The sequence below is a fragment of the Neopsephotus bourkii genome, unplaced genomic scaffold (assembly GCF_033783945.1).
Source record: "Neopsephotus bourkii isolate Nb327-2 ecotype Australia unplaced genomic scaffold, CSIRO-AGI_Nbou_v1 NB_593, whole genome shotgun sequence".
In the NCBI taxonomy this organism is placed as follows: Eukaryota; Metazoa; Chordata; class Aves; order Psittaciformes; family Psittacidae; genus Neopsephotus; species Neopsephotus bourkii.
Genome location: NW_026901094.1, coordinates 799596 through 820460, shown reverse-complemented (window position 1 = coordinate 820460; position 20865 = coordinate 799596). Strand labels below are relative to the sequence as shown.

At 42.1% G+C, this 20865-nt stretch overlaps 2 protein-coding genes across 5 annotated transcripts; one reads left to right on the top strand and one right to left on the bottom strand.

Moving 5' to 3' along the window:
* Nucleotides 1-291: 291 nt before the first annotated feature.
* LOC133211307 (uncharacterized) lies at nucleotides 292-10947 on the bottom strand. The gene is made up of 9 exons (XM_061351559.1): nucleotides 10642-10947; nucleotides 10265-10337; nucleotides 9603-9756; nucleotides 6637-6782; nucleotides 6204-6380; nucleotides 5943-6056; nucleotides 3295-3381; nucleotides 1567-1714; nucleotides 292-1125 (listed from the first exon to the last, which is right to left on the bottom strand). Exons 1-9 carry the CDS (start codon nucleotides 10659-10661, stop codon nucleotides 1094-1096), a joined length of 951 nt encoding a protein of 316 aa, XP_061207543.1. The 5' UTR covers nucleotides 10662-10947; the 3' UTR covers nucleotides 292-1093.
* On the top strand, nucleotides 10498-20125 carry SLC35E2B (solute carrier family 35 member E2B). 4 transcript variants are annotated; one of them, XM_061351556.1, is made up of 10 exons: nucleotides 10498-10671; nucleotides 12159-12389; nucleotides 13964-14492; nucleotides 14831-14966; nucleotides 15108-15235; nucleotides 15704-15824; nucleotides 16141-16194; nucleotides 16819-16891; nucleotides 17074-17219; nucleotides 17823-20125. In XM_061351556.1, exons 3-10 carry the CDS (start codon nucleotides 14168-14170, stop codon nucleotides 18067-18069), a joined length of 1230 nt encoding a protein of 409 aa, XP_061207540.1. In that variant the 5' UTR covers nucleotides 10498-10671; nucleotides 12159-12389; nucleotides 13964-14167; the 3' UTR covers nucleotides 18070-20125. The 4 variants fall into 4 exon arrangements, with proteins under 4 accessions (XP_061207540.1, XP_061207539.1, XP_061207541.1 ...); XM_061351555.1 differs by having other exon boundaries at nucleotides 10498-10677; XM_061351557.1 differs by lacking the exon at nucleotides 10498-10671 and adding an exon at nucleotides 11452-11466.
* Nucleotides 20126-20865: the final 740 nt, after the last annotated feature.

Below are 20865 nucleotides of genomic sequence, written 5' to 3'. Positions count from 1 at the left end.
ACTGTGCTATCTATAAAGTAGATCTGTTTCAGGTTTAGAAGACACAGATGAGAAAAATACTTTCTTAATAGAAATTTTGAGATAATCTTTGTAAATTTCCTTAATAAACTGCAATCAACTGTTTGAACTACTTTTAGCAGTGTACAGGTATCTGCAAATTAAAGATGTAAGTGAAGAGGAATGTGATGGCAATGTTCAATGTCAATTGCTGTTCCATCCTTCCACACCCAGTTTGTAAAGATGCTTCCCACTGAACTCATGCTGTTGATAGGAGATACAATTATCTGTGTGCAAACTGTGCTTGTACTTTATTAAAAAATAGCCAGTAAGTAGCTAAAGGTTCAAATGAATAAAATACCAAACTTTTAAATTACAATATTAAAGGCTTATTTTAACAGTCACAGTGGTGAATGAAATGGCACGTTGGTTAGATACACTATAGGGAGGCATGAGATTACATTGTGTAGTTTTCAGGTGTAGCTGGTATTTAAGAAAAATAAGTATTCTGAAGTCAGATGAGGAAGAAGAGCCCCAGCCATTCTGTTGGGGTTAAGCCATCACACAACTGTGGAGTCAGGGAATACAGCTGCTACCAAAGCAGCTTTGGGGCTTGACTTCTGCTCAGCAACAAATCTGAGGTAAGAAATGATGGTAGGACGATCCACTTCCAGACTCAGGTCTGTTAGATGGTGTGCAAATTATTTTCATTATGTTTGTATATATCCAGAAAACAGCATTTATATTAATATCAGTCTCTACTCACATGCATGTTGTGAACCTCCTGTGGTTACAAAGCAACATCAGGAAAACAAGGAGTGAAAGATGCATTGTCCTGTCAGCAGAACTCGCTGAACTGAGTGGATTACTGTTAATTTCCCGAGAGCACTTTGCTTTTTAAACTAAGTTACCAGCTGCACTGTTAAAGTTCCATAGCACAATATGAACCAAGAAATGTATAGACATTTTTCTGAGCAACTTCCTCTACCTCTGTGAAAGAGACCCATTGTCTTACATCCCAAATGCAAGTACTTGATCAGAACTTCCCCTGCGATTTCACTCTGTAAGAGCTGCAGATAGGACACAAGGGGGATGCTCAGGAGTCGATCCTTCCATAGGAAGAAAACACTGTGGGGAAAAAAGAAGATCAGTCAAGAACCAGTGCCTAGCAGTATTTATGTCCTTCATGCAAAAGAAGGTTTGTGTAGTTTAAGAATAGTGGCTCTCTAGGTCACTTTACTATCTCTCTTTTCATTATTGTAAGCCAGTTAATTTTACAGTGTGATAAAGAAGAAAAATTATATATATCTTACATAGAAGAGATTTTTCCACACAGGTCTTTTTTTCTGGTTAGCAACAGTTCTTGCATAGGTTGACTATACCAGTTTGCTTCAGGGAGAAATCACATATATTTCATCCAAGCTTCTGAACTTTGTCACACCAGTAAATTTTAAGGCTGCACTAGTGACAAATTATTAGGGATCTGCCTTGGTGCGATTATCTCTATTTTCCTGGCTCAACAAGCTCTACTTAATCTTCATAGTGAAGTGAAATTTCTTAAATACTTACTTCTTTCTCTCAGCCCCTGGCCAAAGCTGCGGTAGACATGAATCAGTGCCCAAAACAAAACGGATTTTATTGCAACAGAAATGAAAGAGCCGATAATGAAAGCAGCTTCTAGGGTGTAAGAATTCCCTTTGCCCCACTCTCTTATCACCTGCAGCAAAACAGAGACATACAGCAATTAACACCTAGTGCCACAAAACCTTGAAGCTATAAAATGCAATCAACCGCTAAATCTGTGAAAGGAGTCACTAGATAGTATCTGGGGGGGAAAACCCATTCACTTTTAAACCATCTTGCTTTCCTGATGACATGATTCCCTGGCTGCAAACCGACAGGCTAAATGCATTATACCTTTTGATCTCTGCATCACTGAAGTCATATGAAACAGTATTGTGCCCAGACTGAACAAGCAGTTAAACTGGAGATAAGGAAACCAGACTTCATCTTACATCTCAGCTTGTTTCTGCTGGAATGGAGTTATGTTCCCTGGCTGTCATTGTACTGTTACTGTCATGTGTATGGGGGGGGACAGCTTCATGATCCTGTTTTCATTCCCTGCTGGCCTGATTACTGTGCTTATGATGTTAGTAATTGCCTCACCTGTGATCTGACACAGAGAAAATGGCAAATTTTAATTAAAAGCAACAATATTTATATCCTGCAGCTATCTGCTGCATTGAAGAAGGATCACTGCTCCAACATGGAGTTGGAATCCAATAGTGATTATCAGGATGAGATTTAAAAAAAAACACAGTTCTGACTCCTTTGATGTTAGCAAACCTAATACTGTATCCCAAGTCAAGATGCTAAAATAATTGGGTTTGGAGAAGTGACTATATTACAGATCTAGCATAATTGCATTGCGTGTCCATGTCCTCATTTGCTGGTCACTCCTGTGTGTGCATTAGCATGCAAAAAAGGAAGGAGACTGAGCTACTTTCAAGTTGTTACCTTATTCTTGTATCAGAAGTCATCCTCTGTGCTTTTCTTCCTAACTGCAGTACAAGTATAGCCATCAAAGACAGCGTGTGGTCCTTCCGTGCTTTGCCAGATCAAACAGGCCCATGAGTAATTGGAAGAGCCTGATTTGACTACATCCTTCAATAAATAAAACCCCAAGACTGGATGGACTTTTATCAGTATCTGGAGATTATTTATGTGAAGAATGAAAAACACTGGCTCCTCTCAGCATTCAAACCCTTGCTATGATGAACAATCTGCTGTGCCCTTGCCCTTTTTCCTTACCTGCTTTTATATGTGCTGTGGGAGGTGCTGGAGTGTCCTGGTGATAAGTGCTTTATCACTATTACAGTGCCAAAAAAAATGCCTAACACTAGAGTTTGTTTGGCTTACATTGTCTTTTGTTTTGGCTACAATCAGGATGGAGAGCTGGAGATGCTGCCTAAGAAATTCTTTCAAATATAATGACTTGAGGCCCTGCAGATGGTCAGATGCTCTGGCATCACTTCAGACCTCTTGTGAAGGAGGGGAGGCATTTTTTAGGAGCTATGTATCTTCTACTGGAAGATTTTGTGGTATCTTTCCCTAATCATTCTGGACACTTTGCCAGTTGCAGAGACTTCCAGAGCCTCTCCCTCTGACTAATCTGTTCAAGAGCACTTTGGCCTGGTTCCTATGTCGAAAAGTTGATCCTGAAGAGGTAGAACATGCAGTAACAAAGAGGCCTGAGCCTTGCTTCTCATTATTGAGCAAGTAAGTTGCATGAATTACCGTGTAAAGCAGGTAGATGAGAAAAGCTACTTCAGGTATGTTCTGAGTCAGAAAAATCCACACTAGAGGCTTCAGTTCTTTTAAAATCTGTAAAATAAGATGAGGTATATACAGGTTTATAACTTGCTATATGCTCTATAAGGCTACATATAGTTGATTTTTCAATAGCATTTGAAGTGTTGGTCTAGCTGAGCTCTCAGTTACAGCTTTGGTCTCCACTTGCCTTCCCTACCTATGTTTTTAGCAGGAAATGTGGTCTCTGTTTTCCACTGATGTACTCTTTATTTGGATTTGCTCAGACTTAAACAAACTAACATTTTCATAGCTAACAGACTGAAAGTGCTCTATGACTTTGTTTCTAACACAGAGAAGTCACTGAGAACCAAATGTGGGAGAAGCAAGAGGATTTAACTGTCAGGAAAACTTTGTTTCACAACAAACCTTGGGACCTTCCTGCAGGTAGCAGCTTGCAGCTCTCCTAAACTGGAAGGGCAGGTCTGAAGAAAGGAAAGAAAACCAGCTGAGTCACTGGGAATGAAAGCAGTGACAGCACCAGTGCTATGGTAAGATTTGATGTATCTGATCAATCACAGATTTCCCCCTAGACCAATACTGATTCTTCTGCAATGGTCAAGATGCAAACTTCTACAAAAGCATCAAGGGAATTATCCGTCCCCTAAGGGAGTTTGTTCTCTGCCACCTCTACTGTTTCCCATTTTCCATGGTACTGCATAGTGCTCCTCTTAGGATAAGACCAAAAGGGAAAGTTAAAAAAAAGGCTGAGAAACAAGAGGAGGAAAGGGAGAATTAGTAATGAATGGGAAAAGAAAGAGAAATAACAGAGATAGGAAAATCCACTAAAGTAAATGGGGGAGCACATATATAAATAGAATTAAAAATAATAAATAATCCACTTGTGAAATAGCATCAACTCAGAAATAAGGGCACATGAGGTTTAACTCTGCTTTCAGGTACTGCAGTTACCAGAAACAACCGGGTATGAGGCATTTCCAAGTTTTCCCTTCTATTATGCTTATATTTTCTGGTGGATTATGTATTTGTCCATAACTTTCTTACCCAATAACCTCACAGCAGGTGCAGCTTCTGAGAGCACCAAAATAGACCACAATGTATGTTTCTTTACTGCTGCATCACCTGCAAGAAGCTAATTGTGGAAAACTTGTCTGAACAGGGTAAGTAAAAGGAGTTCTTATTGTCACCCCTCTGTCAAGCTGTCTACATTCTCTAGTCTGAGACAGAATCTTTTACCTTGGCTGCAAAGCTACTAGACTTTCATGAAATGTATCCACCTGTAAGTTGCTGCTGCCCTGCAGTGCTGCCACTTACTGAAAAATAATTTAATGCTGTATTTAATAATTATGCACTTCCTATTTCTAGTTAGACATGAAGCTGTTAACTTCTTCCAGTAGATAAATCAGTAATATACCTAGACAGGGTAAAAAGTAGCTTTCAAGTGGTTCTAACATGAGCAGTTTTGAGCAAAGGGCAAGAATATGTACTTATCCCTAGGACATTTACTACTTGAACTATTAAGAAATACATTTTCTATTGCATAAGGAATATCTGTTAAAACAGAAGACTACATAACTAAAGCACCTCTTTCTTTAAAGAAAGTGTCTCTTTTAATGCCTAAAAGCAAATCAAGGCAAAGCAAAGAATTTGTGAATAGCAACTGGTCAGATCAACTTTGTTTCTGATGGTGGAATAAAAGTAGCTGAAAGGTTTACATTTTAATCCTAGCAGGAAAATAGACCTGGTTCTGATTCCTCCCTTCTTTCCACACATGCTACAATTTAACTGAAAGCAAAGCTCCAGTACTTCACAAAAGCATACAAGGAGCTCCTATTCACCTAACATTACCAACGTATTTGAAAAGCTCAGTGCTTTGTGCTATCTCCATTTTTAGCAAGAAAAGTCATCAAAGTCATCAATTTACCTGAATGCTTAAAGCAAATACTCCAGGAGCCTAAAACAAACCTCCAATCCCCCTAAGCTCCTTCCTGGTAATAAAAGACTGACATATCTATCTGATGTACTTTGGCCCTGCTTCTGCAATCGTTCTTGCAACAGAGTTCTCAAGATATCAGAGGAAGTTGTCTGATTGGCAAAAGAAATCCTTATGTTAACCTGAAAACTGTCACTGACCTTGAAAGAAGCTGCTCCAGTAAAAGAACACTCATCTTCTTGGTCAGGTTTCCTAAGGATGTAAGGCCTATACAGTCTCACTGTGTCTGTATATCCATCTTCTTAACAGTTTCACCTAACCTTGTCAGGTAGAAATACTGAAGACACTGTAATCCTATAGGTTTCATTAAAGTAGGTGATCAAGGACTGAGAATAAAACAATGTCCCTGAGAAAGGAATGATGACAGTGTGATGTTTCAGCCTGCACGCTTATTTGAGAGAAGCAGATTTACAAGAATCCTGACTTCCTTGTTGTTGGTGCTCTTGTTCTCTGCTGGGATCCATTCTGGAGCCCTTCTAGTTAGCAGTGTTAAGTAGAATAGGATGGCTGTGCCTTCCCAGCCTGTGGTAATTGCTCAGGATGTAGTAGTCTCAGAAGTTGACTTGACTTGCTAGTCAACAAGAAGTTGACTTGCTAGCGTTGCTGTTAGCTTAACACTTACTGCGATGATGCTGATGGACACCTTCAGGCAGGCCCAAAGAACCCCTGTTGCTGAGATGATGTTATGTAGAAGGGTAATCTCATGCAGGCTTATCAGAAGAACACACAAGCAGAGCTGAAGGAGAAGAGGCAAAGATTTTGCAAAATTACTGGTTTGAGACAATACAGCCCACCAAAAAAATATCTGACACAAACTAAGCAGTCTTAAGATATTCTCAACAGGAGAGAAAAAAAGAGAACCCAGGGGGAGAGAGATCTATACCTGCGCCTGAAGATCAAAGGTCAACATAGAAAAGCAGAGGTTCATCATGAAGTATTGTGACTGCAGGCTTTCTAGAGCACCCCCTACTCGAAAGGCCATCATGCTTTGACTCTGGATAAGGATGATGGCACAGATCACATCAAAGGAGCCAACCAGGAGGATCAAAATGAAGCGGGCCTGATGGGAGAAAGAAATAAGGATGTGACTGGCCATGCAGTGAGTAAATTATTTGACATTCATGCTACTTTCAGATACTGTCATAAAGAAGCCCATAGAATAGATCAGAGAAAGAGCTGCAGTTGCGGGAGTGCACATTTTGTTACTCAATGATAGGAATAATTCAGCCTGATTTTTATATTATCAGGTATCTTGCTTTTCTAAGATTTTTAAACCCAGAAAGTGGAGAAAAGTTAATTAAAAGAATGAGACTAACCAGGAGTTTTGGCTTTTGCTCAGCAGAGAGAACTGTGAAGTTGACAATGGACCGAAACATCACTAGCAGGATGGAAAGAACAAAGACGATGAGCTCCTGGCGATTCTCCTGCAGGATTCCTCTAGTCACATAGTACACACAGAACACTGGGAAGGAGAAGAAAGGGCAGTAGTTACCAGGTGCACACAGACTGCACGTGGTGCAATTTTTCAATGTACTCAATCCAGATGACAAAATGGAAGTATTAAAACTGTAACTTGGGCTTCTCAGGCAAGAGTGTCATTATTCTTACCAAGGAGACTGAATCACATATTTAAAATGAGTACTCCCCTGTGTTTAGCATGCAAAAAAAGCCATTTGTGCTATCCAAACTGGCAGCTATGGGATGTTACTCTTAATACTCTATTGAACATTGTGTTGAATAGTGTATTTGAATGAAAAGAAGCAACAGCGTTAAGAACTGTAATTGCATAATCCTCCCAGAGTAATTCAAGTGACTAACAAGCAATTTATTACTCGTACACGTACCTTTACAGCATTGTTTGTGTGGTTCTGACCACTGTAAATGGCTTGTGTGTTGAACGGAACTTAAAGTGGACTCCTAATAGCTTATTTCTATTGTGGAAGTTTTGAAACACCCCACCTGCAAACTATAGTCCAGAAAAGAACTGGTTCAGGAAAGTTCTGAGTTATGTTTTTGTAAAATATATTGCTATCATTGCTGAAGTCCACATTGTTTTGAGAAAGCTTAAATAAGGAAAAAGCTTTCCTTTCATAAAAGTAGGAATCAGTTCTTTGTTCTTATCTAGGATGCTCCTGCAAACACTAGTTAATTCTTACTGTAAAGAAAGTAACAATAGATTTATTTTTCCACAGGGTTACTTCCTTAATTCTGTACATCAATTTCCTTTTGCTAGGCCGGGACAAAGTATTGTAGAGGTTTTCAAGGTAACATCATAACTTGAGTCTCTCTAAACAAACCTTCCAGTGAAAGAACTTCCTTTTGGTTTTTTTTTCACTTTTATTAGCAGCAATTGAGAAAACTGCAAATGATTGGGAAATCACAAAGCAAATCATGGGATTTTTTGTCAAGCTTATGACTTCAGGAAGACCTCACGGATTTAAGTCAGTATTTCCTTGTTTTGCAAATTGAGCTCCTAAATCAGAGGAAGACTGTACAAGTAATTGGAAAATACAGCTTTTACTGAGCCTTAAGATTTTTTTAAAGACAGCAAATGCACATTTCTGAAGTCAAGGACATCCCCTTGGTTTTAGTAAGTGAACAGTTTTCAACAAATGAAATCCCAAACCCTCTTTAAACATCTCAAGTGGTAAATCCAAGAAACTCTTACCACCAGGGCCTCTGTTTTTCCTTAAAGAGCTATCATCAGTTCTGTCTGTCTGCCCCATAGAAAACATGGGTTTTGCATGCTTATGGAGGTTAACTTACACATCTCAAAATCTCAAGGTAGGCATATCACAGTTTTAACATGTTTGATGAATGATATTATCTTTACTGACTAAACTGTTGAAACAACTTCAGTTTACATTAAAGCTTTGAAATCTGAAGCAATGTGTTAAAAATACACATTAAATTTTTCTTCTGATTTAAACCAGAGGTTTGTGAGAGGGATGCATGTCCTCCTGCCTGTGCATTGCAGCATAAAATACTAATCAATGGAAGGTAGGAGGGGGAAAAACAGACTAGCAAGCATGCTTTCAACTTGCCCATTTATAACATCACAGGATTCATCTGGTTTATTACAAAGGTTCATTTTCCTTTGAAGCCCAAAACAGTGGTTGCTAACAAAACCAGTGTGTGAGAGGGGAAGCATCAATGGTCTGTTCTAACGTAGCAATTTGTGTTGGTAGGCTGAGTCCTGTGTGAAAAGCTGCTAATCAAAATGGTGTTTTGGGATAAAAGTATTGTTTGGATGTGGCTAATTATAGAATCTAGAACAAACCTATTGTCTTTGTTCCCTCTGGATGAAAGCTGGGAAACTGACTGATTATGATGAGTGTGCCCTGCTCCTTCCTACACTCCCAGTGTAGGAAGTACTCCCATAGTCTATTCTTTTCTACACTGTTTTGGCCAGCAAGCCAACAGCCAAGACCTGCTAAAGCCACTGAAGAGGACTCCTGAAAATACTTACAGGTGTACTTATTTTAATGTTAAGTTTCATTTCTGCTTAATGGAAATAGACCCAGGAATATGAACATCAGTTTCTATTGAAGCTCTAATGGGAAATATCAAAGGAAGTTTGGCTTTTGTTTCCAGTACGGCAATAATGATCAGACAAAAAGAGAGCTTTAAAAAACCAAGGTCCTTATTCTCTTTTATTAAAGTACTTCAGGTGAAGCGACATCCTTTCAGGAGCTTAACACAGAGAGATGACTTGATGTTTTCTTTTTCAGATCAAGCTATGTACGTTTGGTTTCTTGCCATGTAAGAAGGTGCCTTGAAGCTAACTAAAACTCAGTATAAGCATGGCTCATGTTGGAAGATGTATGCTCTATGACAAGCCTTGGAGCTTGGATATCTCTGAATTCCCCAGCATATTATGGCACAGACATTAAAATGGAAAATGGTAAGCTCTGAACATTCAGTATGTTTTACATGAAGTGACAGCAGTCTGAAAGCAAAACCATTGCCACATCTGCCTGAGGAAAGGCCAATGAGAAAGCAAATTAGAGGAGAACTCCCTAAAACCTGAGTATTTCTTCATACTACTCACACATGAATCTACTGTGAATGACACCACATCTATTAATGGTCTTTTCACTAAAATACCACTGGGAAAAGCCACAGTGGGAAAAGCATCTAGCTTCTTAGTGCTGAGCTATAGAAAATTCTATGTGGAGCGCATCAGGCCAAATGGACTGAAATAAGAAACTTCAGTTGCTGCTTAATGACTACCCTGGGGAAAAATGTATTTGTTTTAAAATACAAACAGTGTGTTTCTTACCAACTCCGATTAACTGAATAAGAGAAATGGTGAAATCTTCCTCAGTCTGTCGAACCAGTGTCTCTATGGTTAGCCCTATGACACTCAGCAGAGACAAGATAGTGACACAGAAGTAGATCTTCACAGGAAACGAGAGCTCTGAACAAGGCTTTATCTGTAAAGGAAGAACATTCTTAAACATGTAACACAGTACAAACTAGTTGCTGTTCCTTAAAAGATGGCACCAGGCCAGCAACGCCTGCTTTGCTTCCACCTGAGGTTGGCAGTGACAGGACAAAGGAACTGGAGTTGCTGGGAGCTTGGGCTGAGCCACGGCTCCATTGGGATCATTCAGCATTGGATTGCCGTGCTTTTCATGGACATCAGGAATGCTGCTTTCTGCACATGCAGGAGCTTTTGATGAGTTACATGTGGGCTATTGGAAACCACAGGTTTATTATCATTATTAAACAGGTTTATTTAAGTAAAACGAGCTGGTTTTGAGAACACGGCAGTGCTCGAGTCACTGCACAGTCGGACCGAGGCACCAACAGCGCCGTGGCTGTTTGATAACACCGTTTTAACGGGCATAAACGCCGTTTGCCCTCACGTCCCCACCTTCTTTCGGACTCTCAAAGTTGGCTTTACCGGGGGAAGCAGTCACCGCGGGACCGTGTACTCACTGGGCCACAGGGCGTGGGGATGAGCTGCCGGTGCCGGGGGGTGAGGTTCGGCTGAGGGGGGGCTGCGCTGCCGCTGCAAAGGAGAGAAACTGGGAATGGGAATGGGACCGGGAATGGGACCGGGAATGGGAATAGGCACGGGAACGCTCACCAGAACCGCCCACCCTCCGGCAGGGACCACTCGCGCCCTCACAAGTGGGCCGTACCAACCGGAGGAGGGGGCGGAGAAGTAGCCCAGGCCCCTCCCCTCTCCGGCTCACGCCCTCCCGGGTAACGGGGCGGGGGAGCGCCGAGAACCACCCTCTGCTCAGCGCTTGGTTCCGCCCAGCCTCCCCTCCCTGCGCCGCTGATGGAGCTCAGCGGGTTCCCGCCGCTACCTGTCCTCGACGCCCTCCATGGCCGCTCCGGTAACGGTAACGGGACCTACATGGCTGCGGCGGCCAAGCGCGGGTTCCGGGCAGCGCCCGCACTTCCGGGGCAGGCCGGGCGAGCGCGGGACGTCACTTCCCCGTCGCGGGTAGCGGGATGCGACGCTCCGTTGTGCCCCACGCTTCGGTGCGCTCCTCACGCGGAGCGGCCGCGCCAGGGGCAGGCGGGCCGGTGCTTGCGGCCCGGCTCGGTGTGAGACGTGGGCCTCGAGTGAAGCGCCTGGCGGAGCCGTGTGTGGGCTCAGCCGGCTGCACCCGGAGCTGCGTCCCCTGTAACCTCCCTTCCTTTGTGCTCACTGTTCTTTTGTGGTGGTTTTCTCCCCAAAATGGCGCCCTGTTGTCCGCATGTCGCGACAGGGCGGCAAACGGGTGCTGTGACAAAGGGGCCCAGGCCCCAGCTCCCTTCCCGGCACAGGGCGGCTGCCGGAGATGCGCTTTGCCCGCCGGGGCTGTTGCCTCCGGGGAGCGCTCCCGCTCCATCCATCACCCATCCGCGCAGCTCGGCGCTGGGGGCGGTGCGCGGCGGGGGCGCTGCCCCAGGCTGGGGGAGCTCCGCCCGGTGCGACCGGGAGCGCCGGGGCTTTGGCAGCGGAGCCCCCCGGGGGCGCTGCCCAGCTCTTGGGAGGGAGCCCCGGGGCCGGGCTGTGCTGCAGGGGAGATCCGCAGCCCGAGTGCTGTCTCGGCGGCGGCCGGCCCGGAGGAGGGGTGGGGATCCGTGCTGCTTCATGCAAAGGAGGTGCCCTCTGCAGAGGAAAGTCGGGTCTGAAGGTCGAGGTACAGCACCGCTCCCGGGAGGGGATCTGAACCGCCGTGAAGCCGCTCTCCCATTCGGGATGCTCGGCCGGCCCCGAAGGCTCCGTGATACGGAACAGCCGCGGGTCTGCCCGGTGCCCGGTCCGATGAGGGCAGGGAAGGGTTTAGGACTGAGTGACTGGAAGTACAGCTGGACTGCGAGAAAGTACTGAGCTATTTCCATCTTTTAGCATATTTCTCATTTTATTTTTCACTTAAAGATCTGTTTTAGTGACAAGATAATGGGGAATGGCATTAAAATGACAGAGGGGCGATTGAGATTAGTTATTAGGCAGAAGCTCTTCCCTGTGAGGGTGCTGAGGCGCTGGCACAGGGTGCCCAGAGAAGCTGTGGCTGCCCCATCCCTGGCAGTGCTCAAGGCCAGGTTGGACACAGGGGCTTGGAGCAAGCTGCTCCAGTGGAAGGGGTCCCTGCCTGTGGCAGGGGTTGGGGCTGGAGGAGCGTCTTAATTTTTGATAATTTCTTTAAAAACAGGGTTAAATCTGCAGTTTCTTATGAGAAGGAAGTTGAAGTGAATACCATTACGAGGTTTTTTGACATGTGTCGGTGATAATTACACTGAAACAGTTCAATATTGAGTAGGGTTTATCTCTTGCCAAGCTTATTCTCTATATTTTTCCACCTTTAATGCAGCATTCTTATTCCTAACATAGTTAAAAGTTGGAGAAGATACAAGGAAGAGTGCAAAACACGCTGCAGGCTGCTGTTCTTTTGAGCTGCGAGACTGATTCTGTGTGTGTCATCCAAGAGCCAACCACTGCCACGTTTTCATCTATTGGTAAACATCAGCTGCGAGTTGGTCTTAAGGGAGGATGACTGAATTGGTTCCAGATGGAAAACTCTTTCAGCTCATTTAAGATCTTCCAGTTGATTTCAGACAGCAGGTCAGTAATTCAAGTGTGTAGTGTTGTTCTCTTTTGCTGTTGTGCTTCCTGCCACGTGTGGTATCAGTGCTATCAAATATGATACCAATGCTGCTGAGGGTGGGAGTTTTATTGTGCATAAGTGCTTTTGGTTTTGAGTAGCAGAAACAGTAAAAGTATTACAAAATTGTGATAACTGTTCTGAATGTGGAGGGCTTTTAATACAAGTATATGGTTTTAACATGAGTGTGTCAGAGGGGCTTGTACCTCAACACGCTGCTGCCTTGATTTCCTGGTAAAATGTCAGGAAATTAAGGGGATGGGGTGGAAACCTTCTGTGCACGGCTGTCATACCAGAAACAGAACCAGAGGGATGGAAAATTTCAGTGTAAAGTAGCTGCTGTTTAGGAAATCAGAAGTGAAACACTATGTTTAACTCTTTAGTACACATTTATGATTTACTTCAAGATGCTGTGTCCTGTTCACATGCTGACAAAATCAGCAGCAGCTCTTGTTATAGCTCCTGTATTTTTGCTTGCCTTTGATTAGTTCTTATGCTGCCACTGTATGATGCACTGTAGTGCTATGATCTCATTTCAGGCAGCTTTTCCAAGGTGTTCAGTGATCCCCCTCCAGTGATTACTTTTTAACTGCATAACATTCTCCATCTTGTTTATCCAGCAAATTTCCTTCTGGATGAAGGTATTTCAAGTGTAGTTTCTCCTAGTGTGTATTTGTTGAGGAACAGAAGAGGTCCTGTCCATCCATTCTTATCTGACTCATCCTGTTTTCTTTTGCTCCTAAAACATAGACTGCAAAATAGGAAGCAGGAAAGCCAATGGTGTGTTTTAGTGTTGTAGATAAGCTGCTTGCATGCAATTTCTTTCTTCCTTAATATGGACTTTGAATCTGTTAGCATCATGATACCAACCAACATTACATGACTTAAGAGTAAAGGTCACCATATGTTTTTGTTAGTCCCTGTACTCTTCTACTGTAACTGGTCATCCTTCAGGTAATTTACAAAAGGAGAAACCCGTGGTTGGAAACGATTTGATGCTTTTTCATCTCAGATCTTTTAAAAAGGCTTTAAGAATTACTGCAAATACTAATACTGAATTACAAGCTCACATTTACCAGGATAACTGTGGTTATGATTACTAGAACTTACAGTCCTTGATTATTGACTCCAGTTGATAACAGGGTCAGTTAGTGCTAAGGGAACAGGCTCCTGCCCAGGTTTTCTGGGTTGTGAAGATTTTTCTGTTGAGTGGTTATAAGAAGACCTTAGACTGAGATCAAAGAAACTGTAGAATCTTGAAGAGGAGCTAACTGTAATTGAAAAGGCTGTGTTGATGGGTGAAGCCTTCTGTGTTTGTGCATGCTATTTTATATCTCCCTTATCTAAGTTCGTGCTTAGTCTTGGTATCATATTAGGAGTGCAAACTCCAGTCTGACAGACAAGCTACTGAAGTCTTTTTTTAGCTTGTGTAAACTGCAGGTAAAATGTGGTATCTTTGCTGCATCAGGAATTTCAGATGTCACTATGTTCAGAGCTACATGCTTTTTTACTTCTTTGGTTTTTTTCATTCTAGGCAGAAAAAATGGAATAGACCACACAAAGCAGCATGTGAAGTTCACCTTTATGCAAGATGTAATTTGGAGGACCAAGTACACTTCTTCAGGCCATGGGAGACGAAATACTGAGCACATGATAGTTTTGTTTCATCCAAGTGCTGTTCTGTGCTGAGTCAATGTTGGTTTGTATTAAGGACAAGTACTGATTTCTTCAGGTCAGCATGTCGACTGTGACGAGTGCTCAGACACCAGAGGAACCTAATCCTCCTCCCCTTGAAGAAAAGCCAAAGGGAAAATCACTGTTTCAATTGGGTTCGCTCTTTGCTAACAGGAGTGAGAAGTTTGTAATTGCTAGGAGTGACAGTGTGCCAGAGGAGAACGTGCTGAAAATAACCATCACAGAGACCACGGTCATTGAGTCGGACTTGGGCATCTGGAATTCTCATGCTCTCATCTACCTCACTTTGTGGTTTTTCTTCAGCTTTTGCACCCTTTTTCTTAACAAATACATTCTTTCATTACTGGAAGGAGAGCCCAGCATGCTAGGTAACCGTATCTCTGTTACGCTTTAATTCCAATGAGATATTTGACAATACCACCTCCTCCAATATAAAATTGAGAGACAGAATGGTTCAGCTGAAGTGAAAGAGACCTAGTTAGGAGGTGTGGGTTGGATCTCTGGGCTGGGAACTCAAGAGTTGTGATCTCAGCCTGTGAAGGGGAATCTGACACTGTCCTTTCCTCCGCTTCCTGAAAGATGGTGTCTGAGAGCTAAGAGCCATAAAGCAAAATGCACTTTTTTTTCTGTGTTGGAGGGTAGTGTGGGTTTTTACAGAAAATAAAATCTTGTGATTTATGCTTTTTTCCCTCTCATCTTTCTTTAGGTGCTGTTCAGATGCTTTCAACCACCTTCATCGGCTGTATCAAAATGTTTGTTCCATGCTGCTTATATCAACACAAAACACGCATCTCTTATCCACCCAATTTCATCATGATAATGCTGTTTGTTGGATTAATGAGGTGAGTGGGTAAATAATTCCTAGAGATCATTCTTCTGAACTAAAGAAATCATAATGCAGTTCTTTTTTCATTCTAGATGTCTAAGAGTAGCTCTTAAAGCATTGCTCTTTCTGCTTCATTTCATGTGGTGTTCCACTCCAGATTTGCAACGGTTGTCTTGGGTCTTGTCAGCTTGAAAAATGTGGCAGTTTCATTTGCAGAAACTGTGAAAAGCTCTGCACCTATTTTTACTGTTATCATGTCTCGGATGATACTGGGGGAATACACTGGTGAGTACTTTTACATTGAAATGTGATTTCCACTTGCAACCTCATGCTCTTTGCTTGAAGAGATTTTGCTTCTTACAAGATATAAGTCATAGAAGTAATACAGAAGCCACATATAGATTGGTTTGTGATGCAAATGGCAGAAGGCCGGAATGAGCCAGAGGAAGAAGAGTTAATTCAGTCACAGAATAAGCAGGGAGATTGTAATTTTTTCCTGCCATTTGGTGAAAAAAGATCCGTTTTCTTTCTCCAAGGGAGATTTATCAGAAAGCACATGTCCGTATCGTTTTCAGGAGCACCCTGCTCTTGGCTAAGATCTCTGTGCTTTAAAATTCAGTCGCATAAGTTGCTCTTTCTTTCAACTAAAGAAATTAAGGTGGAATATAAGCTTTCAAAAACTACAGTATCTGGTACCTGTAACTGGAAGTGCATGAATTAAACTCAGATTTCAATTTTTCCTTTCCTTTGCAGGATTGCTGGTTAATCTCTCCCTGATTCCTGTTATGGGTGGGCTAGCTCTGTGTACAGCTACTGAAATCAGTTTCAACATTCTAGGTTTCTCGGCAGCTTTATCTACTAATATCATGGACTGGTAAGGCAGTGATAGTTTCACATTGTAGAATAGAAGATAATTGTTAGAAGACAATAGTTGCTTGTAGTTGGGTTTGTACACTACATTAAAGTCATGGTATTTAAAGTTATTTTAACAGAAGATAGAGTTTCTCTATCATGTCTGCTAGCATTAATGTGATTAAAAAATAGTACAACTCTTAGTTTAAAGGAGTTAGACCAGACTTCTTTCTGTAGTTGTATAATGTGTGGCAAACTTATCTACCCATCTATGGGAAACAACTTCCTGATTATTTGTCCTAACTAAAATACAGGTAAATGGTGTTTGTGTTTTCCAGTTTGCAGAATGTCTTTTCCAAAAAACTACTCAGTGGAGATAAATACAGATTTTCGTAAGTATTAAAAGTATTTCAGGATTGCTTATAGATGGAACCTGGGCTGCATAAAAAAGCATGTCTTTATGATTATAGTGCACCAAGATTTTCTTAGACTGTTTACAGACTGTTTATCATTTTATTAGGGAAAGAAAACCCCTATCCTCAGATCCCACTGCAGCAGGTTTGAGTTTCATAGCTGACTAGAACTCTCAGCATACCCACAGTGAGTTATCTTTGCACAGAAATAACTCAGTACTCTGTTATCATTAACCATCCCTTAATGTTATTAGGCATGTAGAAATGGACTTAAGAACTCACTTCATGTTTTAAAACATAGGAAACTTGAGCCAAGAGTCAAAACTTGGGGTAAGATACACCTATAGCTGTGTGTATGTACTTTAACACAGGATAAAGTGCTAGTTTTGGTCTTGAAGGCACGTGCCTTTTATCTTCATCTCGGCCAACACAAAAAGCAAAACACTATCTTTGCAAGAGACTGCTAAATTGATTGTCCCCAAAGCTTGGTAAATGGCATTTATTACTTTTGATACCTGTAAATACAATAATGATGCAGCTTTCTTCAGCTCTAAGAAAGAGGAAGCTTTTAACCATTTAATGATTGTTTCTTTAACTTTGCAGAGCCCCAGAGCTTCAGTTCTACACAAGTGCTGCTGCAGTGGTTATGCTTATTCCAGCCTGGATATTTTTCATGGTAACATAGATTTAGGTTTTCTTTTTGACTTGTGATCAGAATGTGCAACTGGGGTTAGGTTTTGTTTTGCTGATATTTAACTGTAAAACTCTCTGCTTATAATAATAATGAGTTGAATGGGAAATCACTTTTAGATTTGCTTATAAACTAAACTCTTGAATTCCTCTTTTTTTGTTGTTCAGGATGTGCCTGTGATTGGGAAAAGTGGGAGGAGTTTCAGCTACAACCAAGATATTGTCATACTTCTCTTAATAGATGGCGTCTTGTTCCACCTACAAAGTGTTACAGCCTATGCCCTGATGGGAAAGATTTCTCCTGTGACTTTCAGGTAAAACTGTTCCTGTGTCAGGAACACTGTTTTATTTTCTCTTTTTCTTGCTTAGTATTGCTCTTGAGAACTAGGCAGTAAAAGCATTGTGCAAAGAAAGAAATAATGGAAATGCATAAATGCATCAAGTGAAGAAGAAAACTTTTCACATCTGGATGGCAACACTTTGTGATTGCTCCCTCGCTGTGAGGAGAGCAGCATTTGAGCCATGCTGTTTTGCTTATGGAACAGGGATACTCTATTCAGGTTTAACAGCCATTCCTTAAAGCTGGTTAATAAGGAACCCTAGATCCAACATTGAAGCTGCCATTTGCTTCAGTACAGAGTATGAGCAATTACTTCTGCCTTCCTTTTTTCTGAAGCATGACACGTCTCAAGCTGTATTTACTGAATTATGTGTAATTTAAAGGCAGCTTCCACTTACATTGTCAGATATCAGCAGCTTTGTTAGGCTGTTGCACAATTCTGATTCAATAATTGCTCTTCTGTATGGCTAGCCCTAGGGCATCTGGGGTAACCCTAGTCCTAAGCTCTGAAGGTCTTAAACTTGTATGTGGGATATGAGAGCTTGCTTTGGGCTTAATTTCTATATTCCTTTTCTAGTGTTGCCAGTACTGTGAAGCATGCACTGTCGATCTGGCTAAGTATTATTGTGTTTGGTAACAAAATCACAAGCCTCTCAGCCATTGGGACTGTTCTAGTGATAATTGGAGTTCTACTATATAACAAGGCAAAGCAGCATCAGCAAGAGACTATACACAGCCTGGCAGCTGCAGCCCCACAGTCGGCACAAAGTACAGCTGAAGATACTGAGCCACTGATTTCCAAGGATTTGGAACCGTATGATTAATGTGGCCGTTCATTCTTTCAACCTAGCATAACTCAGAAGAAGGAACTCTTTCTGAAAGTGGTTGTTTCTTCAACTGTTGATGCTGATTCAGTACCTTTGAGTTCATGGCAGGTCAAGCCTGGGACTTGAAGCAGAGAGAAAACAATGGGAAGAATGCAGTAAACCTGGATATACTGAGAAACTGGTGGACCAAACAGAGGACCTAATGTCATATAACGTGGTAAATGTGGGCTTTATTGTCTGTCTTTGACTGCAAGTAACGTACAAGCCTTTATTAAAGAAAGAACTTCAGTGTCTTGTGGGAAAACCATTCCTTTCTCCCTCCTCATCAAAATACTGTGAAAACATAGACCCATCACTGTAATTTACTTGCAGTGGAATGAGCTCGGTACAAAACTGATATTCCTAGTTGGGTGTTACTGTACTTTGCCTGCACCCTCCGTCATCTGTGTACGTCATAGAGCTGGAAGAAGGAAGCTCCTACTCTCCCAGCAAGTGACTTATTCTGGTATACATTTAGTTGAAGGGAACTCAGGCAATGAGTCCATGCCCCAAAGCAGTGACGAGCAGCTATTTCTGACCACAAAGCTAGGAATGAAAAGTGATTTTTCTACTGAACTATAACATGGAAATATTGCATCCTGGTTGCATTGACAATATTGAAATGCAAGTGTACACACCTATACCTACACTGTATAAATGGAATGTGGAATATCTGCAGTTGCTTAGAGGTAAAAAACACTGAAAAATTGTGGTGACAAAGGAAAAAGGATCTCTGCATTTCCACAAGAAACCATTTTACTATTTTAATTTCTTGCATTTTATTGTGTATTTCTGTTATGAGGAAATATCTTGGTATTATTTCTAAAAGTGCAACAAAATGCTGCCTTTTAGAAACTCAGGGTTATAATTGTCACCTATGTGCGAAGTATTTCTGTCATTTGTGCTTATGTAAAGAAGCTCAGAGCTATCTGTGACAGAGATGCAAGAGGGGTCATGAAAGGGAGGAACATTAACCATAAACTGAGGCTGATCTTAGTTTCTACTGCTCTTAAGTTTTCTTTTTGAAGGAAATTCTGTTTTGTGGTAGATTAAAGTTTAACTTTTCAGTAAAAAAACCCTTAAGTATTAGCAATTAGGTCTGGAAAAAAAAAAAAGCACAAAACCAGTCAAATGGACTTTTTTGGTGACAAAACTAACAACTAAAATGACCTGGTTCTTAGTAATTGCCACTCTTCTGACTGCAACGTGGAGTTAGAAGCATGGATAAAATGGTCTTTATGGTAAAAACAATTTCTAAGGGGAAGTTACCACTGGAGTTCCTGCAAAGTCTGAAGCTCAAGCTTAACATTTCCACATGTGAAACGTTGTTAGCTGTAGCAAGCTGTTCCTGTGGAGCAGAAATGTGTTCCTAGAGTCTGAAGAAGCCTGTGTTCAATATTGTGTGCTTGTTTTGTCTTAGCCTACTTCAGGTCACATTCCTATAGGTGACTGGTTCCCTGGGGCATATCCCTGGAGATGTAAGCGGGAGTGAGATGTCAGATGTTTTTCATCACTGTGTATGTGATGCCTGTGGATATTTTGTTTCTTTCTATTCCTGTCCCTTCAGTAAAAGCCCTGGACTGTGCGGTGGAGCTCTGTGGTTTGTCTTGTAGTTAGGCTTTCAAAACTCTCACTGTAGTTAGCAGAAAACAGAGGGGTTTGCATCAGGTTCCTCCTCTTGCTGAAAGTGAAACAGAGGTGGTTTCCGGGTTGCCCTGCTCCATTCTCATGTAAACCCCTTCACCAACGGATGGAGCTTCATTTTGAAAGCTCACAGGCTTTTGCCTTTCCTATTGTGGAGAACTTTGTGTGACCCTAGCAGCTGAGAGGATTTTAACTTGTTATTTCTGACACATGTCCAAGCTATTAGTGGCTGGTTGAGCCCCACCTGTTCTGTGGCAGCACAGTAATCCTCTTTCACGTGGAGTTTGTTTGCACAGGGTTGATCTTATGTACTTTTCTATGCAGTATCATTGGTCTTTATTAGATTAAACAAACCAACCTCTTCATTGTCCGTCCACTTGTCAGACCTTTCCTTGCTCCAGTCACAAGAGGAATTCTCTGTTGTTGTTGTTCCTGTTGGGTAAATGAGGGTTTCTGTTCTTTGTATCTGCCTTCCTGTTGCTTTGCACGATGGCAGTAGTGCTGATTTCTTCTGGAAAACAGTCTCTTGGAATGCTCTTGGGATTCTTTCAGTGTCCTTTCTTGCAGCCTCACCCCGATGCTCGAGCAGTGAGCCCGGAGCTGCACCTCTGTGGGTTATGTGCTTTACATTTGTTAAGTGCATTCTCATAGGAACAGCACCTCTTTCCTGAAGAATTCCTTGCTGAGTGGCAGCCTTGCAAATGTACAGTGACTTGCAGCAGCCAATGCTTCTGAAATGGCATTGCTTCCCAGTAACGAAGTAGCTGTATGTGATGATCTGTTCTATGGCATGCTGCGTTGTAACCTCTGGTCACCATTCAGTCACCTCACCCCATTCACAATAAGCGTGTTCATTGAGTTCATTCAGTTCTGTCTTCATCCTCCCAACTGATTTTCCTGTATAGGAGTTGCCCTTCTCACACTGAATGTAAATTGCCCCTCACTTGTGTTGCCATTCCGTGACGTGTTTAAGCGACCGTTGGGATCCTGCGTTATTCAAATGAGTAATAAACGTTAACTCCGGTTTCTCTCTGTACTTACACGGGTGATCCTATGGGGTGACGCGGGTGGGGGGGGTCACGTCACGTCTCGGGCGCGGCCGCTAGCTCG